Here is a 20,973-nt window from a genome sequence, read left to right on the forward strand (position 1 = left end):
ATGTAAAATATGAGCTCTAGGTGATCTAAGATTCTTCTCCCTGCCTATGAGTACAAAGGAAATCACTTTTTTTTTATATTTTGTTTATCTTTGATGGGATGTTATATTTCAGTATTTTATAGCATTGTAATATATGAAATAAAAGGATCATGTAAATAAAATATGAAAAGACATGCCTCTACAGTTTTAATAAAACAATTCTTTCTTTCTTTCTTTCTTTCTAGTTTTATTTAAAATGGACTGTTTGTGGAATGGAATAAGTATTATATATATATATATATATATATATATATATATATATATATATATATATATATATATATATATATATATATATATATATATATATATATATATATATATATATACACACATATATATATATATATATATATATATACACATATATATATATATATATATATATATATATATATATATATATATATATATATATATATATATATATATTTACATGTATAGATTTGTATAAATTTGATTAAGGTATTTCCTAAAATGAAATGTATTATTATTATTATTATTATTATTAATATTTAAATTTATTTATTATTGCTTAAATATCTGATGGTAGTAAAATTACAACTAGTCGGGCAGAATGGCAGATGTTTTTCTCTTTTTTTTAGCGAGAGCTTAGTCCGGACTTCTTTTCTAGTATTTAGGTCTAACCCCGACGGTACTCAATGTACTTCCGCTGCAAAGATGAATTGACATGCGAATCATCCAATAAGATAACAGACTGGGGAGGGTTTTCAAGCAAACAACCAATCACAGAGCCAAAATACCTTACGCCTATTGAATGCGACAGCTTTTGTTGCTATTAAAAGTGCTGTATAACTCGATAGAAGTCTGTTGTGTAAAATACATATCACACATACTATTATTGCTATATATATGTTTGAAATCTGACCACCCGAAAGACCCCAGTGTTACAAATTACTATTAGCCAACATGAAGTGAGTGAAACTGTCAAATTTCATTATATTTACTAGTGCAAATGTGCAGATTCATTGGCCATTGTCCAAACCGCTGTTTATTAAACAAATGTTTTTGCTCTAATGCCTCTTTCATCCATTTAGGCTGAATATCGAGGGCTTATTAGTCTACTTTCCGTATGACTACATTTATCCTGAACAATACTCGTACATGCTTGAGCTGAAGAGGACGCTGGACGCAAAGGTGTGTTATAGTCCATTTATTAAGCCAATATCTTCATGCATGTAAGTTAATATGTTAACATCAAGGGCAGTTAATATGACTTTTCACTCCTTGCCAAAAGTAATGTGCAACACGTAATCTAAAACGGGTTTAAAATGCACTCTCAGTTACTTTATACAGTAACGTTACACTATTATTTATTTTGGAATTAAACCAATGGCAGTTAGAACGTTGAATGGAATTGAGTGTAAGCATCTCATGTGAAAATTAGAACTTGTGTTTTTTATATGTTGAATAGTAGTTGTTGGTATCTTAATTATGTGTATAACTTGTGTGTATGTGTGTGTGTGTTTCTTATTATTATTAATGAGAAGCCTTAGGAAAATTTCCAAATTGGTGGATAGTAAAGTTAAATCAGTCAATCATGAATGCAGTTTTTGTAGTTTTTTATTAACTGAGAGACAACTATCTATCTATCTATCTATATATCTATCTATCTATCTATCTCCCCATTTTTATGATCTTGCAAAGGGTCATGGAGTTCTCGAGATGCCTTCAGGAACAGGAAAAACAATTTCTCTTCTTTCCCTCATTGTTGCTTACCAGAAGGTGAGAGATGGGTTGAATGATTGGGTTATATAACTTGAAAGTTCATTATAATGAGAGTCAGATAACTGCATATAATGTGATTTATATTTTCATCACTGGCAGGCTTACCCTTTAGAAGTCACCAAGCTTGTCTACTGTTCTCGCACAGTGCCTGAGATAGAGAAGGTATTCATTCAACATTACATCCATGTTTATAACCCATTGCATACTTCATGACTTATTTTTTAATTTCTTTTCAAATATGTGTTTCATCATTTAATCAAATATTTATTTTCTGAAACCTCTCTGCTCTCATGTCAGGTTGTGGAGGAGCTAAGGAAACTAATGGATTATTATGCAAAGCAAACAGGAGTGAAAAATGACTTCCTTGCACTTGCACTTTCTTCACGGAAAAACCTGTGCATTCATCCTGAGGTAGAAGCTGCTAAATGAGCAGATTTGCGTGTGGTTTCAGTAAATCTCTTTGTGTAGGTGAACTCATGAAGTGAAAGTGAATGTGTGATTACAGGTGAGCTCCCTGCGTTTTGGAAAAGAAGTAGATGGAAAGTGTCACAGTCTGACAGCATCATATATTCGTGCGCAGCATCAAAGTAACCCAAGTCAACCTGTCTGCCAGTTCTTTGAGGTACGAAGCATTTCTCAAGCATTTGCTGTAGCATTTGGCCTTTTTTTCTAATCCTGGTACAATTTGTGTAAGGCCTGAATCCCTGTATGTGTTTTATTCTGAAGTATATAATAATAATGTTCATTAGAAGAAAATTTTTACAATTTTAAAATAATTTAAAAATATTTATGTTTTAAAATGATTAATATTTATTGTTATTTTATTTATATATATATATATATATATATATGTATATGTGTGTGTAGTCGAATTGCAATTTGCATAGTCTTTGATCAAAATATTAAAAATAAAACCATTTAATAAACATTTAATTTAAATATAAATCTATTTAAAGTATACTATTTAACTGATATTAAAATATGTGCTGTCAAATGATTAATTGTGATTGATCGCATCCATAATTGTTTACATAATATGTGTGTGTACTGTGTATATGTGTTATGTATATATAAATACACACACATGCATGTATATATTTCAGAAAAATATGTTTATATATTAAATATATTTATGTCTATAAATATAGACATGTATATACATGTAAATATTTTCTAAATATATACTGTATGCGTGTGTATTTACATATACACAATAAATATACACAGAACACACACATATATTATGCAAACAAAACCTTTTATTTTGTATGTGATTAATCGTGATTAAATCGTTTGACAGCACTAATTAAAATAATAATTTGCCTGTATGCAGGAATTTGATGCAGTAGGGAGACAGGTGCCCATTCCCCCTGGTATATATAACTTGGATGATCTGAAGGACTTTGGGCGTAGAAAAGGCTGGTGTCCGTACTTCCTGGCGCGTTACGCAGTGAGTACTTGCTAGATTTAATATATGCAATTGATTGATTATTGCACACAATTGATTGTTGATGCTTTCATACGTTTCTTCTTTTAGATTCTTCACGCAAACATTGTAGTGTACAGCTACCATTACTTACTTGATCCCAAAATTGCAGACCTGGTATCGAAAGAGCTTGCAAAGAAATCTGTAGTTGTGTTCGACGAGGCTCACAACATCGGTGAGTAGAAATTTGCAGTACTTGTCATGATCACCCATATCATGTGGCCAGATCTTGGATATTTAACCTGATATTGTTCCCTCTAGATAATGTGTGTATTGATTCCATGAGCGTCAACATTACCAGGAGGACTCTCGATCGCTGTCAGACTAATGTGGAAACCCTGCAAAACACCATTAGCAGGTGTGACAAAATACTGGAGGAGAGAACTCATTAGTCTTATCTATTAATACATGAGTAATGCCTTTAATTTCCGGCCATCTGTTTGTATTCTTTTAAAGAATTAAGGAAACAGATGCTGCCAAACTCAGAGAAGAATACAGGAGATTAGTTGAAGGTCTTAAAGAAGCAAATGTCGCCAGAGAAACTGACATCTATCTGTCCAACCCAGTTCTGCCAGATGAAATCCTTCAAGGTCAGTTTTATCATCTCCAACAACCCCTAAAGTATGCGAGTCACACAAAAATGTCTGTCTTTGCATTATATAAACCAAGTGGCATCTGCAAACAAATGTTATATTTCACGAAATTTAAACTACGCATTTTGGTGATGGCTTTCAACCAACTCGTCCCACGGAAATTTTTAGCTGATGAATGAAGTCATCCTCCCTGTTTGACATCCAGAAATGTCCAGATACTTCTAGTGTTGATTTAAATAAAAATACAATGTCTGTTCTAAGGTTTGAAACCTATACTATACCCGACTTATTTTGTGAGAATTTTGCTTTAAATAGCTACATACAATTTTAGATCATTAAGTGTGGCTTAAGTATCCAAATGTATTTGGTATATGTGACTCTCACTACAGAGGCTGTACCTGGCAGCATTCGCACTGCAGAGCACTTTGTGGGCTTTATAAAGCGTTTCCTGGAGTACCTGAAGGCACGATTGCGAATCCATCACGTGGTCCAAGAGAGTGCCCCTCAGTTCCTCAAAGACATCTATGAGAAGGTCTGCATTGACCGTAAACCCCTGAGGTGAGATTTTGGAGTCTGTTTCTTCTGCCGTCCAATAATGGAAGTACTGATGGTCATTATTAAGTAATGAAGCAGCATTTTCACCCAGCCTAAATGTATATTTAATCCACTTCCAGATTTTGCGCAGAGCGGCTGCGCTCACTTCTGAGGACGCTGGAGATTGCAGACATTGCTGACTTCTCAGCCATTACTTTGATCTCACACTTTGCCACACTTGTCAGCACCTACAGCAAAGGTAACAAAGCATCATCCTGCCCTCCTCCCATCATAAAGCTGTGGTCACATAAAATGTAATTCTGCAAATTTGCACAGGATAAATCCAGCAATTCCAAAGGAGAAATGTATGATTAGGAATTTTGCATGTGAGCAGCTTCCCTTAGCAGATTTTGAAATGGGTTCAAGGTGGTAACAAGGATTTGCCCCATTGACCAACAGAAAGCTGCTTTATTTGTTTTTTTATTTTTATTTTTTGGACCCGTGAATTCTGAAATTTCAGTCATGTGACCACACCTTAGCACTGCTAATATCTCAAACTCTCCTCAATCTACTAATTATTTCCTGCAAAAGCGAGTTCTTATGTGTGATCGTTCTCTTTTAGGCTTTACCATCATCATTGAGCCTTTTGAAGATAGAACGCCAACAATAGCAAATCCTGTTCTTCACTTCAGGTGCATTAATTCTGCTCATAGAAATAGTTTCTTAGGCAGTTTCTATTAAATATCTTTTTAATTTAGTTTATTAGCTTTGTCACTAATTTTGGATTCTTTCTATACAGTTGCATGGACCCCTCTATTGCCATAAAGCCAGTGTTTGGGCGCTTTCAATCAGTCATCATCACATCAGGGGTAAAATGTGCTCCTCAATCCATATTCCCCATCTTTCCAGGAATATTAGATTACACACACACTGCTCACTAATCTCTGCACTGTAATCCCACTGTAGCACTCATGCCATCTGTGTAAGACACTCTCCACTTTCACCTTCAAGCATGCAGGCCGCATTTAACATGGGTTATTGACAGGGTTATTTAATATGCAAAATTTAGTTTAAAATGGGGAACCTTTTTATACAACATCTATAGCCTTTACTTCTACTGTTATTGCAAAACACAAATGTCATTTACAAAATGTTCTACAGTTTTTTGTTTGAGAAGCTTCTCTATTTTGAGTTAGCAATGATTGAGCTCATTTTTGATTCTCTCTCTGAATAGACACTCTCTCCGCTGGACATCTACCCACGTATCCTTGATTTCCACCCAGTCACTATGGCATCCTTCACCATGACACTGGCACGAACCTGTTTGTGCCCTCTTGTGAGTTATGACTCGCAATGCCACCCTTTGTAGTTAACTATTTGAAGAAGGCAATTATGCAAATATTTACATATTTAATAGAGAGTTTCGAATGAACATATACTGGGCTGACATCTTTTAAAAACACATTAAATCAGTGATTTTCAATCTTTTTGACTCAGAAGCCCCCTGTTGCCCTAATACTATATTGTAAACCCCCCATTTAAGCAAAAATATTTTTTATATTTTTGCTGCCAAAGCTGCTTAAGGGGAACTGAGTATGTATGTATGTGTGTGTATTTTTAACCATTTATTTTAAACTATTATATTTTTCTAACTTTCAGATTGTTGGCAGAGGGAATGATCAAGTAGCGATGACCTCCAAGTTTGAGACCAGAGAAGATTTTGGCAAGTTGTTTTGTGTTTTTGTTTGTATTAATCATTTTATTTCACTAGTGGAGTTAAAAGATAACCTCTTTATTTAAAATGCATCCCATAGCTGTGATCCGAAATTATGGAAACCTCCTGCTGGAAATGTCTGCCATCGTTCCTGATGGGATCGTTGCGTTCTTCACGAGTTACATCTACATGGAGAACATTGTGGCTTCATGGTATGAACAGGTATGAAGAGACAACTTGATTCCTTCTCAAATCACTGAAATTGTTGTTATGATAATCATAACTCATTCTCAACTCATTCTCTTGCTGGATTTGTAGGGCATCCTTGAGAACATCCAAAGAAACAAGCTCATTTTCATAGAAACCCAGGATGCAGCTGAGACCAGCATGGCCCTGGAGAAGTATCAAGAGGTCAATAAACATTGGGGTTTTAATGCTCCCTAAACCAATTTTCTGTAATCGTGTTGTGTAATGTTGACTTTATTTCAGGTTCCCTGTGTTAATCACTTTTATTGTATTTTACTTTCAGGCCTGTGAGAACGGAAGAGGAGCAATTCTGCTCTCAGTGGCAAGAGGGAAAGTGTCAGAGGGGATTGACTTTGGTTGATACTACTTTAAATTTTGAGCTGTCTTTATACAGGTTTTCTGCTGGTCTTAAGACTCAACTCACCCTGCCATAATTTAAGGCCTTAGAAAAGTTTTAAATTGGAGCAGAAAGTCGTCATGACATTAAATGTTGCATGTAAAAAAGAATATATTCCTCTGTATTCTTATTCTTTTTTTACCAGTACAAACATATAAACATTCTTAAATCAAGATAAGTTTACTTGAGGTACAAAAAGAAACAAACGTTGTGTGCCCTTCCATTAATTTCTAAGATTTTCTTTACTAAAGTCTTAATATTACTTTTATAAAACCTGCAGAAAACTTGTTATAATTAGCTAATTCTTTAAAAACAATTAAGTGTAAACATTTGTTCATCAGTTTTTCTTTTCGACCCCAGTTCATCATTTTGGCCGTGCCGTTATCATGTTTGGAGTGCCATACGTTTACACCCAAAGTCGAATCCTCAAGGTCTGTAGAGCTTTTTCTCCCTGATCTCGAATACATTTCTCATTTATAAGATTTCCAATACATTCTGTAATGAATAAGAATATCCTGACCTGTTTGCTTGAATTAGGCACGGTTGGAATACCTCAGAGATCAGTTTCAAATACGTGAAAATGACTTTCTGACGTTTGATGCAATGCGCCACGCAGCTCAGTGTGTGGGAAGAGCCATCCGAGGCAAAACAGACTACGGCCTGATGATCTTTGCAGATAAGGTAAGTAAACCATGAGAAGGTAGCATTAATTTTTTTCTAAGTTAATTCATGTGTTTCCCTCAGCGTTACGCACGAGCGGATAAGCGAGGAAAGCTGCCCCGCTGGATTCAGGAACACCTTACAGATGGAAGCCTAAATCTGACCATTGATGAGACGGTGCAGTTAGCCAAGCACTTTCTACGACAGATGGCCCAGCCCTTCAGACGGGTAAGCACAATAACCTTCCTCAGCCTGTTCAATGATCTCTCTTTTTCTCTCTCTCACACACGAAAAAGCAAAAGTGCAATGATACATTTGCAGGGATGAGGTTGTGAGGTGCATGTTTTTATTCATGTTATATTAAGAGTCTTTGTGTCATGTTTGTGTGGCAGGAGGATCAGTTGGGTCTGTCCCTGCTGACCCTGGAACAGCTGCAGTCTGAAGACATGCTTCAGAAAATTGCTCAGATTGCTCAACAGGCCTAAGCTCTCTGGTCTGGGAGATGTGTATATATGTATTCTTTAATATGGTGTTTTCTACAACAAGAAGCATTAATAAATGCTGTTCTTTAGCCAGTGGTGTCTTTACCATTTGAATAGACACATGCTGTCTCAAAACCATATGCAGAGGGCACACAAGCACACTGAATTAAGAGGAAACTATTGGAGGTCACCAGGAGTTGCATACCAGCTATTGATTGGGCCTTATCAGCCATCAACCACCAAATTATCTGAAAACACTTTTTACACATGTTGATTTTAACAGAGGTAGAACAATTTTATTTGGTTTATCAGCAACTTCAGTATATAAATATACTCCCTAAGCCCACAGAATATGTAACATGATTCAAGAATATATAATGTACAGCTGTTTAGATTATGACGGCTCATTTAATGGCTAACCTCTCAGTAACTACATCCACTAGCAAGATTCAAGTTATATACTGTATTTTAGCCTTGTACCCTGAAATTCTGTGCATGGAAAATCCTTCTTCCTATTGTGTTGGGAAGTGCTTAAACTAAAGCAACAGCACAGGATGCAGAAATATAAAGTACATGTGCTTGAAACTGACAAACCAAAAGTCCCTTATATTTATAGGCACAAATATGTACCACAGTTGGTTGATATTATCTCAGAAATATACAAATTAGTATGTACACCAGCTTGTCTTCAATTCATCTTGGAATGTAAGATCATGGATTACCATTCATTAGGAATATTTGAGTTAAGAGCATTTAGAAGCCATTTGAAGATTTAAAGGGATAGTTCACCCAAAAATGAAAATTCTGTCATTAATTACTATTAATTACTGCAAAATCTTTGTTTTCTCTGTGCATGAAAAGTATTCTCAAAGCTTCATAACATTGCGGTTGAACCACTGATGTCAAAATGACTGATTTAAATGGGTTGTATGATGCTGCTATAATGAACATTATTTGGTGTAATGAAATGTGTTTATGCAGTTTAAGGTAAAAAAAAAAAAAAAAAATTCCACATACTGTACATTATTGTTTTACTTCTATGCCCACCTTCTAAAACGTGTCGATTTTTACACTACGGTCTAAAAAGCGAGGTGTGCTCTGATTGGCCAGCTAACCAGTGCGTTGTGATTGGATGAATATCTCAAGCTTGTGACGAAAATGTTACGCCCCTTAACATACTGTGATGCCCTATCTGGCCAGAGCGACAAGACATAAACACAAAACCCATTACAAACGTGATATAAACATGATTTCTAGTCAGGTCTTGATGAGGTGCGTAATTAATGACAGAATTTAAATTTCTGAGTGAACTATTCCTTAAGTGCAAATTATTAAATTCCAATACTATAATTCTTTTGCATGGTAGTGTGAGGACATGGAATGGGTCACACATTGCTACAATATTCTAAGAAAACAGTGGTAAGGTGTAGTCACATTAGTAAAATTTTGGAAAAATTAAGCAGGGCCTAGGCTTACAAAATAGAGACTTTCACAACAAAGGCTTTCTGTTGGTCAGTGTAGCAAATTTGTGTGAATAAACTGAACAGTGAAACCCAAGTACACAAAAGTCCTGAGTGCATGGATTCCTATTGAAATAACTGGATTTTGCTTGCAAAATTCTGCCGAGCAATAAAATGAGATCGCACTTTTATTAAAAGAACTGCACCCTGCCTAAGACTGTGGTAATGGTCTTATCTTTGAAATGCAATAAATGATCAACATCTGTGACATTTTATATAAAAACAGGCTATTTAAAAAAATTGTAGACTGAACAGATTTTACAGTGCAAAATGTTTTTTTTGTAAAGCCAAAGTGTGCTCTCCTTTTCCAGAAGCCCCTTGACAGACTGCTTTGAAGTGTGTGCATTAATTGTCACATACGACCTTTGCAGTCATTACAGACCAGCCAGATGTGAGGCTGACATCTCCTGATGTCATTTGACATGTCTGAAAGTTAGCTGTCACCGCTCAGAGACGCACGGCGTGCTAAACTCTGCGTGCTTGAACTCAGACCCCGTGCATCTGTCAGCCTATTGGGATTCTGAAAGACAAAATAGACTTTGATTATCCAATAAACATTCTCAATCACCATCTGTTAACTAATTCCTGATTACTGTAAGAAATAATTTTTAAAAGAAAATACTTTTATTCAGCAATTATACATTAAACTGATTGATATAAAGATAAAAAGAACAGCATTTTTTTGACATAGTAATCTTTTTGTAGTAATCTTTTGATCAAAGAATCCTGAAAAAATATATCAGTCTCCACCTGAAATATATAGCAACACAACTGTTTTCAATAATAAAAAATCAGCATATTAGAATGATATCTGAAGGATCATGTGACACTGAAGACTGGAGTAATGATGCTGAAAATTAAGCTTTGACATCACAGGAATAAATTACATTTTAAAATAGAAAACATTTTACAATATTACATTTTATTGTATCAAAATAAATGATCAAATACTTGCTCAAATAAATGCAGTCTTAGTGAATATAAGATATTTGTGCAAATTTGAAAGCAAAGACCCAACACTTACCATAGCAGCCTCTTGACTTTCTTTGAGACCCACATTAAGCACATTTAGAGAATTGGCTCTTTTCATCCTGTTTAAAAATAAATGAGTAGTTAAAAATACTGCTCTCTTCTACATAAAAAGTGATGAGAGCTGAACAAGAAGCAGTATATCATTACCCAGCAGCTCGAGGGGCTGTTTCCTGTGTTCCAACTCCTTTCAGTTTCCGAACAAGCTTCTCACTGCTTCGTCTTATAGATTCCCGGAGCTTGGTGAATGACCCACTGCGCTTCAGACTTCCCAGACCATCCTACACACACACAAATGACAAAGTACATTAAATAGATATTTCTCCTAATAGAACATGCATATTTGGACTGAAAACATACCTGTCTAGAGCTTCCCTCCTCTGCATGTATCCAAACCGGCCGGCCGTCCCCTATATATACACATGTGAAAATATTAATTTACTATTGGGAAAGTATGCTTATCAGATTAAACTACGGTGTATAAAAATTCCTCTGAAGGCAGAAGTAAAATTGATTTTACCCTCCACTGAGCCAAACTCCATTTCATGAGCACGAGTCAGAATCTCTTTATAAAGAGCCTCAGCTTGCCTGTATTTGCCCTGCTTGAGATAACAGGAGGCCTGAAGGGCAAATGAATGATATATTATATAACATGCATAATATACTACTGCTACCATTATTAAAAAACACTAGCATTTGACAAGATACTCATTTCCTATCCTGACCAGGTTGTTCTTGGTCTTGGCTACGTTGGCATCGTCTGGACCCAGCTGGCTCTGGTAAATATGCAGCGCACGTTCATAGTACTGCTCCACCTCCTGGTATTTGCCCTGGTTCTGGCATAGGAGGGCCAAGTTATTCAGCTGCTTGGCTACATCAGGGTGATCTGTCCCAAGCACCTGTCAACAGACAAAGATAGGCAAGATATTTAAATCTAGACCAGTGGTTCTCAACCTTTTTGACTCCAAGGCCTCAACAATATTTAAAGCCTCCATGACTTTTCCATTCAGTGCTGTTTCTAGGCACTGGCGAGCTAGACAGGCGAGCTAGGGTGCCACCAGCCACTGGACCCCCTAACGTCAGTTGGCCATTAGAGCAGAGCGTTGGTAATTGCTTCCTGATTGTTGCGTGCAAAGTTTGCATTTGGAGCGCTCATCAATGCCATTAAGACAAGGCTTTTTTTTTGCCATGCAATAAAGCTAAGTTCAAAGGCTAATTTAAAATATTGGTAGAGTACAATAAAGTGCACATAATCAGTATTTTGTATAGGCAGTATTTGTGGCAGTTGATAAATCTTGTTGCAAAATTTGTTCAAAAGGTGCACGTTTTTGCGCCAATGCATTGTTAAAGGATCAGTATGTCATGTAATATTCCCATATAAACTTTAACAGCCAATTAAAAAATATTGGTATAGGAAAATTCTCTAATTCATAAGATCAATAGATCCTTTATTAAACTGCTTTGTCGAGTTTAATGCATCCTTACGGAGGTGTCGAAATGCTGAATCAGTTAAATCACTTCTAACAGTACTTAATGGGAACAGCGTCATTCACATAGAGGGCAGAGTGTCACATTATTAAAAGTGGAAGTTCACGCGTTAATGAGTAGCAAAGGATTAAGTAGCTGCATTGTTTACTTTTATGCCACTGATCAGGCTTTTATATGTAGTTTGGGGTAACAAAGGTATTTATAGGGTTGACTGAAATAATAATGCAATAACTGACACTTTAAATCAACGTTTCAAGCAACAACAACAAAACAATTGAAACTACAAAAAACAGATAAATACAAAAAGTAGCTATTAATAATATCTAAACATGTCTCCAAATCCAAATGTAATAAAATGTATTTATGTGTGATTTATGTGTAAATTATGTTCGATGTTTTAGATACTAGGGATTGTTACAAAGGGCTATACAGGCATCTAGTGGCATCACAATGATATTACAGCTAATAAATTGTGCAAAATATTTATCTTAACAGACAATTTACAAATAATGCATTTAGATATGTGGAACTCACAATAAGCTGAATCTCCACAAATTAGTGTTGTTACTAGGAAAACCAATTTGAATGTGACAAGAAATTGGTGTCTGAAAAGAATATATATATATATATATATATATATATATATATATATATACAGTACAGACCAAACGTTTGGACACACCTTCTCATTAAAAGAGTTTTCTTTATTTTCATGACTATGAAAATTGTAGAGTCACACTGAAGGCATCAAAACTATGAATTAACACATGTGGAATTATATATGGAATTATATACATAACAAAAAAGTGTGAAACAACTGAAAATATGTCATATTCTAGGTTCTTCAAAGTAGCCACCTTTTGCTTTGATTACTGCTTTGCACACTCTTGGTATTCTCTTGATGAGCTTCAAGAGGTAGTCACCTGAAATGGTCTTCGAACAGTCTTGAAGGAGTTCCCCGAGAGATGCTTAGCACTTGTTGGCCCTTTTGCCTTCTGTCTGCGGTCCAGCTCACCCCTAAACCATCTCGATTGGGTTCAGGTCCGGTGACTGTGGAGGCCAGGTCATCTGGCGCAGCACCCCATCACTCTCCTTCTTGGTCAAATAGCCCTTGATGCCTTCAGTGTGACTCTACAATTTTCATAGTCATGAAAATAAAGAAAACTCTTTGAATGAGAAGGTGTGTCCAAACCTTTGGTCTGTACTGTATATATATATATATATATATATATATATATATATATATATATGCTAATCTGGCATCAAATTGGCTAGAAACAGCCCTGTTTCCAGTTACATTTATGCATTTAACAGACGCTTTTATCCAAAGCAACTTACAGTGCATTCAGGGTATACATTTTTTTTTTTACCAGTATGTGTGTTCCCTGGGAATCGAACCCACAACCTTTTGCACTGCAAACCCAATACTCTACTTTCTTTATAAGAACATATGTAATGTAAAAGCCTTTGATCAATTTAATGCATCCTTAGTAAATGAAATTACTTTCTTTAAAAAAAAAAACCTTTTGAACAGTAGTGTACAGGTAAGTTGATCTGATCTGACAGTTGTTATAGAAAAGACAGGTGGGAAAACCATTCACTCTTTTCATGTCAGTACCTTTTCTCTGATCTCCAGAGCTCTTTTACACAGCGGCTCTGCCTCTTTATACTTCCCTCTTTTACCATACAACACAGCCAGATTATTCAGAGTAGCTGCCACCTACAAACACAAACATAAATAAGAGAGGGACCTGATGTATTTAGATTGCATATGTGACTATTGGCTTTTCAGTGAAATACAAAAAGGAAGAAAAGAGCAAAGCAAACTACAACAGTAACGCATTCCATCCTCAAACAGTACATACCGCTGGATGGTCCATGCCTAGTGTCTTCTCACGGATAGCCAACGCATCATTCAGGAGATTGGCCGCTTCCTTGTATTTGTTTTGATCCCTGTAACGCATAGTATTAATGGATTTAATAAAATTATAATGCAATACAAATTACTAATTATATTTACACTTAAGGTTAAATAAATGTGTGACCTGTACACTAAAGCCAGGATATTGAGCATGGTAGCAACATCAGGATGGCTGTGGCCTGACGATTTCTCCAGGTCCTCCAGAGCTTGCTTGCAGAGCGGCACGGCCACCTCATAGCGGCCCTGAGAGGCGTACTGGATCACCAGGTTGTGGAGAGTTCGGAGGCGGGCAGGGATCTCATATCCTCCCTGCTGGGCAGCAGCGGCAGCACCACTGTGTGGCTGAGACACTGCAAATACAAGAGAAGAGCTGAGACACATGCATACATGCTCCGATAGATTGAGCTGTGGTGATCATGAGTTCAATCTTGTCGCATTTCTCAATTTCCTGACCTCAATAAAACATATCAAGATAATCTTTTAAAAAGTTAAAATTCTAGTTTTGGTTCTAGTAAATCCTTACTGTGGTTGAAACTTAACACTGTCCTAAACCAAACCCTTGCTTGCTCTTACAGCTGACATGGTAAAAACTCAGTAAACAAACATGTAGAGGAACAGCCGTGGTCTGTGAGGAGTGTCGTACTGTGTGATTGCTCCTCTTCTTCAGAAGGAAAGAGATCATCAAGGGACCCCTTCCCTGAAGTAGAATCTTTATCCTCCTGTAAGAAACAAACAGCATGAGCATGTCATGAGTTTACGACTTAATATTTTGAAGACCAGTGGTGCCCAGTTATACAGCTTTTGAAATCACAAAGTGATTCATGATTAATCTAATAAATCATGGCTAATTTTATATATTAATACTCCTAGATTTTGTTAATTAAAAAAAAAGCTTGAAATCAAGCATCTTTGGCATAATTACTGTAGAAATGCGGAAATATCTTTATTTATATTGTGGTCAGTGGGGGGCCTTCAAGTCAAAAAGGTGGGTGTTTTTATTTTATTTTATAAATTTTTTTTACTTTTGGCACTTTTTTTCTTGTTATATGAAGGTCAGACTGACTTTATGTCATGCCTTGCATTTATTTTTCCTTCTTATCAAAAGCCATTTTGTATAAATGTCATTGTTTTAGCCTTGTTTCAAGTGTGAAAATTCATCATGAAAATATGCATTTCATTGTTTAAAACTATGATAATCCAAACAAAAAATAAAATAAACATAACTATACAAATAAATATAATTTACATTACATTCCATTTACATTTAGCATACGTTTTTATCCAAAGCGACTTACAAATGAGGACATTGGAAGCAATCAAAACCAACAAAAGAGCAATGATATACCAAGTGCTATAACAAGTCTCCGTTAGCTTAATGCACTAAACGTAGCAAGGTTTTTATTATTATTATATAATGAATAAAGAAGAAAACAATAGAAAAAAGAATAGAGCAAGTTAGTGTTAGAGACCTAATTTTCTTTTGTTAATTATATAATAAATAAAAAGAAACTAGGGATGGGACGATAACCGGTTTTATTGATAACCGTGATAAAATGTGCTGAAGGTTAGTAATATCGTTTAAAAATGAATTATCATTAAAACCGTGTTTGATTATCGCGGTTTTAATAACTCACTATTAAATCATGTCCAGCCAGCAACAGTCTGACGCAAGCGCAGCGCACAATGTTTTTTTTGTTTTTTTTCGAGAAGGAATGGCGAAAGTCAGTGACTTTTCTATGCTTTTCTATGCTTCTACACTTTTCATTGTAAGGAAGGAAATGCCACAGAATTTAATCTTTCTTTAAATTAAGTGCATAGAGTTGCTTGTTTTATTAGTTGTTTGTTGATTATTAAATATAAAACTTGCTGAAATGTTTTCAGTGTGAGCATCAACTATTTTTGAACACTTTCATCTCGTTTCAACAAAACCGTGATAATATTGATAATCGTGATAATTTTAGTCACTATAATCGTGATATTAAATTTTCATACCGTCCCATCCCTAAAAGAAACCAAATAGACAGAATACTAAAATATATGAAAAGCTAGTGTTTTTTTTTTAAGAAAACAAGTGGTAAATGAATAGAGTGCAAGTTTTTTTAAGAATAGAATTAGAATAGAGAGTGCTAGAGTTAGAGGGTCAAAAGAAGATGGAAGAGATGTTATATAGATCTTACACAAATTGTGATTGTCCTATTTGCACAAAAAATATATATATTTAAAATTATTAATCAGAAATAACTGCAGTAAAAAATAATATGAGATTAAATACGAGATAAATTAAAGAAAATTCAGTTAATATCAGTTGTGAGTAGAATATGTTTCCAATCAATATGTAATTTTGTCAAATATAATTTAAATGTGTGCATTTAATTGTTCAAGCATACCAGCTGTTGAAAGACCTGACCAACACAAAGCAAAGGCTTTACAACATTTTTATGGACTTCAAAAAGGCGTTCGACAGAGTATGGCACGCAGCACTATGGGCCACCTTGAGGCAGTACAACATCAATGCCAACCTGAACAAAATGATAAAAAAACCTTACTTCAACAGTAACATAGGGGACTGGTTCAGAACCACAGCTGGAGTAAGACAAGCCCTCAGCTCAAAGATCAGACTGATGCGCTCCCTAGTCATGTCCATATTTATATATGCCTGTGAGACTTGGACACTTACAGCTGAACTGGAAAGGAAAGTACAGATCATGGAGGTCAGATGCTTCAGAAAACTCATCTGCATCTCCTACAGAGATCACATCTTTAATGAAGAAGTACGTGACAAAATTCGGAGGGCCATTGTGCCATATGATGACCTCCTGACAGTGGTGAAAAAACAGAAGCTGAAGTTGTATGGCCATTTAATTAGGTTTTCAGGACTTGCGAAGACAGTCCTGCAGGGGCACAGTGCCAGGAGAGAGGAAGAGAGGCAGGCAGAGAAAGAGATGGCAAAACAAGACCTTGAGAAAAGTTGAGAAGAGCGAGGAATGGACGGAGCTGGTGGCTAGAGCATCTGTGGCGCCCCCAATGGTTATCCAGACTAAGGGGTGATTTAACTCATTGCCATTTTCTTATTAAAAACAAACAAACAAAAACCCATATCCACAGAGCTAGTCTTGTACAAACGTTTAGCCTATACACCTGAATTTATTCAAGATGAACCCTTACCATAGGCGACTCTTCGTGGTCGTACTTGCGGATGCTGCTCATGAACTGCAGATGTCTGTTCTGCTCCTCTAAAGTAACCACTTCCTGTTCCCGCTCCTGTAGCTGTTGCTGGGCCCGGGCCAGCTCGTCCCTCAGCCACTGGTTCTCCTGGCACAACCTCCGCACCTGAGCACGCAACTTCTGCTTTTCTGCTTCCAAAGAGTCCAGGTGTGCTGACAGCGCCATCATCACCTGGATGAGTGGGAAAAGACAGCTAGGGTGTGTGGAAAGGCTCTTAATGAGACAGAAAGTGAATGAAGTTGACTGCGTCGCTTACTTGCGCCTCTCCTAGGCCCAGTTCAATCCTCTCCAAAGACTCTAAAATGATGTTGGTCTTCTCCTGCTCCAGGCTAGCGCTCTCGCTGGGCGTCTGGCTCTGAAGTGTTTCCTGCAGGCTGTCCAGCAGCGTGCGGTTCTCTCCACGCAGAGCCTCCAGCCCTGCGATCACCTGCTGGGTGCTGCATAAGATTTCCTCCCCTGACAACATGTCTGACACTCGGACCCTAGGGAGGAAAATACACATTTGGTACTAACGTGCATTTAGTGTGCAAATTGACCAGGACTCTAGGGAATTTTTGACATATAGTAGCATGCAGGAGTGCATTATAACAAATCACACGTTTTATGGGTTACTATATTGAGTATCTGTTTTGATGATGCAAATGATTATTTAAAGTGAAAAACTGACATATAGTTCACAACGAAAGGGTATTTTTGCAATAAACTGATCAAAAGTGAGAATGCTGTTCTTTTAAACTTCCTATTTTAAAGTATCATGAAACAATGTATCACATATTTCACAAATATATAAAGCTACACAACAATGTTTTTAACATTGATAATAATAAGAAATGTTTCTTGAGCACCAAATCAACATTTTAAAATGATTTCTGAAGGATCCTGTGACGTTGAAGACTACTGGCATCACAGGAATAAATTACTTTTTAAATTATATTCAAATGGAAAACACTCATTTTAAATTGAATGATATCTCACAATATTACGGTTCAAATATCTAAAGGTAAATAACAGATCAGAATGTAAATATAAACTTTTATAAACTGCTAAAATAGTCTGGATTTAAGCAGATATATTAAATGGAAAGTGGTTTGTGTCTTGATGTCTTTTTTTCAAACAGTCAGTATAAATGGGTGTATTTTATATGTTGCTTCTGTGTCACAAAAGTTTAAAGAACCACTTTTATAGTTTATTTCTATAATACCATTCTTTTTATTTCTCCATATTTTATAGTTTTTAAAATGCTATGTGCAGCATATAGCAGTCTGAGCATTCAAATAATACTTGCAGAGCAAGTTCTGCTAGACTTTGGCTACATAAACCTACACGGTCATTGTTGTTAATGTGGGTGGCATAATAAATGCACAGTGTCAAGAAACATCATAGGTGATATTTCAGGAAGAATATTGTCAGGAAAATGTATAGACAAACTCCACACAAACAGAAAAGGGTTACAGGTAAAATTATATCACACTCAATTTAGAATATCAGAAACTAACCTTAATTCACACTAAAAGCAAGATCTCCTTCGGCTGCAAAGAAAGAAAAATCTTCATAATAAAGAAGGGATATATGTTTTTTAGGAAGCACCATAGAATACAACACAGAATACAACAATTAAACACTGGCAAAATATGTATTGGTAATTGTCTGCCAAGACAAAATCCATAATTTTTTACAGAAATAACTATAAAACAGTGCAATGAAAAACACCTGTAAAAAATAAAATCAGAAAATTACTTTATATTAATACAGTACATTGCGTCGTATTTTAGATAATAAGAGCATAGACTCAGAAGCTAGAAGCTTGCCAAACCCATGAAAACAAGCAGAAGGGTTGCTAGGTAAGAATCGGTTTACAGGTAGGAACAGAGATCTCTCTGGGGAGGTAAAGGACTGAGCTAATGTTTACACCAGACCGATGAGGTCATCAACACGGATATATGGGTTTAAGCTTCATTAATTGAGAAAATAACAAAACAATGATACATGCATTAGGTACCAGTTTGGCATACTTAAAGGGTGGAGGGGACCAACGGCTAACTTGCATGTTTTTTTTTTTTACTTGTAACAAATTATTTTTTTCCATTTTGGCTGTAGCTGTTGAAAAGCATTTCAGATCTGATCTGTATAAAATTACACTGAATACCCTGTGTAATGAATCCAGTTCAACACTTGAAGGATTCACCATTCAAGTGTCATAAATGTGTTCATATGACTAGTGTGCTATATTCCAAATCTTCTAATTCAAAATTTCAGTGAATAGGTCTGTTTGTTAAAAAATTTATTGTATGTCTTTAGAAGACTTTGGAGTACAGAACAGCAAGAGTAACATTCTGTTTGGACAGCTGTCAATCATTGTTTACTGTCAGTATATTGACAAGAATGGCACCTAAAATCCACAAACTTGGAAAAGAAGGTCGTACACATTTGGAGGATTGGGTTGACACGAGAGTAAGTAAATAATGACAAAGATGTCATCTTTTTCTTCTGTCAGTTGAATCGTAAGTGTTAATTCTCTCATGATGCTGAATGGTCTATTTCCAGACACGTGTTGTGCAAACAAAGAAGTGTTTTTAGTACAGAGAAAAATACAGATAAATATAAGAGATAAATATATAGAAGAGCTATATACAGGAAAGGTATTTTTAGATATCACGAAAATAAACAAACCCGTGTGAATAAAATATACATTGCGACGATTAAGCTGGACAACCTAAAATGAATGAATATCTCCTATAATAAACAAACAATGACACTTTATCACGGGTAACGTTAGACCTCTTCAAAAGTGATTTAGTGACGAGAATAGTTAAACGTGTCGACCAGATTAACAGATGTCACGAAGTCTAAGTCAGGAGAAACAAACCGTGACAACAAACGAGAGTGTAATAGTCTATTAAACCGTATTGTAAAGTTTTATATTCTCCCAGGTCATATAAAGAGTATGTTGGCCAGTGAGTGTCAACAGCTAATATTTATTTACCTGGAGTAACTCGGACAAGTGGCCACGACGCGTCCCAACTTACAGCCAGACAACTCCGACTAAAACAGTCCAAATCACATCTTTATTTGCTTGATGTGGTCGCGAATAATGGATGTAACAGCCCAGCAGAGCCTCGGTGGCGGTCATTCATTCACCTGTTGTTGAATTAGCAGCGCTTGCCTGATCCGTCCGTTCATTCACTGCGACTGCGCGAGCACAGGCCACCTACCTGCCGCAGCTCAGAACTGCGCCTGAAGGAGCGTTACCACGTCTTTTGCACCTGAACTCCTTAATTAAAATGCAGTTTATTCTTAATAAATTAAATTGGCTCAAATTTAGAAAAAAGTAGGCCTTATCGTCTAATGCAGCTCCTTAAAAAGACTGTAAATGGTTTGAGAAAGCATTGCATGTAATTTTACCATAAGATACTCACATTTTTGTAAGTAAAAACTCAGAATTACCATATAATTTATGCTGAAAAACAGGAAAATTACAGAATTATATTTTAACGAGATAGTTAGTTAATATTGTTATTAGTAATGTACATTATTTAGTTGATTATTTTAGTGTCGTGTTGTTTTCCGCCCAGGTTTTATGGACATCTTAGAATTAACATGAACTCTTTATGTGCATTTCTATCTTACCGCCTGTATTATCATGATAGAGAAGTACATTTTACACTAAAAAGTACAGGCACCAATATACCATCCCATAATAGTCTGGTGGAAACATTGGCACAGCATTTTTATTTAGATTTATTTTAGTAATTAATTAATTAATTCATGAATAAATTTTCAGTGATTATTATTAATAAGTGGGTTTTTCTAAATATTTCAGTTATGATTGAAAAGCCTCATATTTTAAGACATGCTGAACTGCAATGACTTGACTGCTACACTAATGACAG

The 20,973-nt window shown here is 35.7% G+C and overlaps 2 protein-coding genes across 3 annotated transcripts; one reads left to right on the forward strand and one right to left on the reverse strand.

Annotated features, from left to right (window-relative positions):
- The first annotated feature begins 816 nt into the window (after nucleotides 1–816).
- ercc2 (excision repair cross-complementation group 2) lies at nucleotides 817–7,989 on the forward strand. The gene is made up of 23 exons (XM_059514429.1): nucleotides 817–974; nucleotides 1,098–1,197; nucleotides 1,708–1,785; nucleotides 1,888–1,950; nucleotides 2,086–2,199; nucleotides 2,294–2,410; nucleotides 3,122–3,238; nucleotides 3,326–3,449; nucleotides 3,536–3,632; nucleotides 3,731–3,864; nucleotides 4,257–4,425; nucleotides 4,542–4,660; nucleotides 5,024–5,093; nucleotides 5,201–5,270; nucleotides 5,636–5,737; nucleotides 6,061–6,124; nucleotides 6,216–6,337; nucleotides 6,434–6,526; nucleotides 6,645–6,717; nucleotides 7,119–7,189; nucleotides 7,296–7,439; nucleotides 7,503–7,646; nucleotides 7,811–7,989. Exons 1-23 carry the CDS (start codon nucleotides 970–972, stop codon nucleotides 7,901–7,903), a joined length of 2,283 nt encoding a protein of 760 aa, XP_059370412.1. The 5' UTR covers nucleotides 817–969; the 3' UTR covers nucleotides 7,904–7,989.
- Nucleotides 7,990–8,981: 992 nt separating this feature from the next.
- klc3 (kinesin light chain 3) lies at nucleotides 8,982–20,305 on the reverse strand. 2 transcript variants are annotated; one of them, XM_059514447.1, is made up of 14 exons: nucleotides 20,067–20,305; nucleotides 18,580–18,612; nucleotides 17,340–17,565; nucleotides 17,024–17,254; nucleotides 14,502–14,577; nucleotides 13,983–14,208; nucleotides 13,803–13,890; nucleotides 13,556–13,657; nucleotides 11,175–11,348; nucleotides 10,970–11,069; nucleotides 10,810–10,859; nucleotides 10,600–10,730; nucleotides 10,445–10,511; nucleotides 8,982–9,940 (listed from the first exon to the last, which is right to left on the reverse strand). In XM_059514447.1, exons 3-14 carry the CDS (start codon nucleotides 17,547–17,549, stop codon nucleotides 9,854–9,856), a joined length of 1,542 nt encoding a protein of 513 aa, XP_059370430.1. In that variant the 5' UTR covers nucleotides 17,550–17,565; nucleotides 18,580–18,612; nucleotides 20,067–20,305; the 3' UTR covers nucleotides 8,982–9,853. The 2 variants fall into 2 exon arrangements, with proteins under 2 accessions (XP_059370430.1, XP_059370431.1); XM_059514448.1 differs by lacking the exon at nucleotides 18,580–18,612 and having other exon boundaries at nucleotides 20,077–20,305.
- Between the last annotated feature and the right edge of the window lie 668 nt (nucleotides 20,306–20,973).

Source organism: Carassius carassius, chromosome 28, assembly GCF_963082965.1.
Source record: "Carassius carassius chromosome 28, fCarCar2.1, whole genome shotgun sequence".
Lineage (NCBI taxonomy): Eukaryota > Metazoa > Chordata > Actinopteri > Cypriniformes > Cyprinidae > Carassius > Carassius carassius.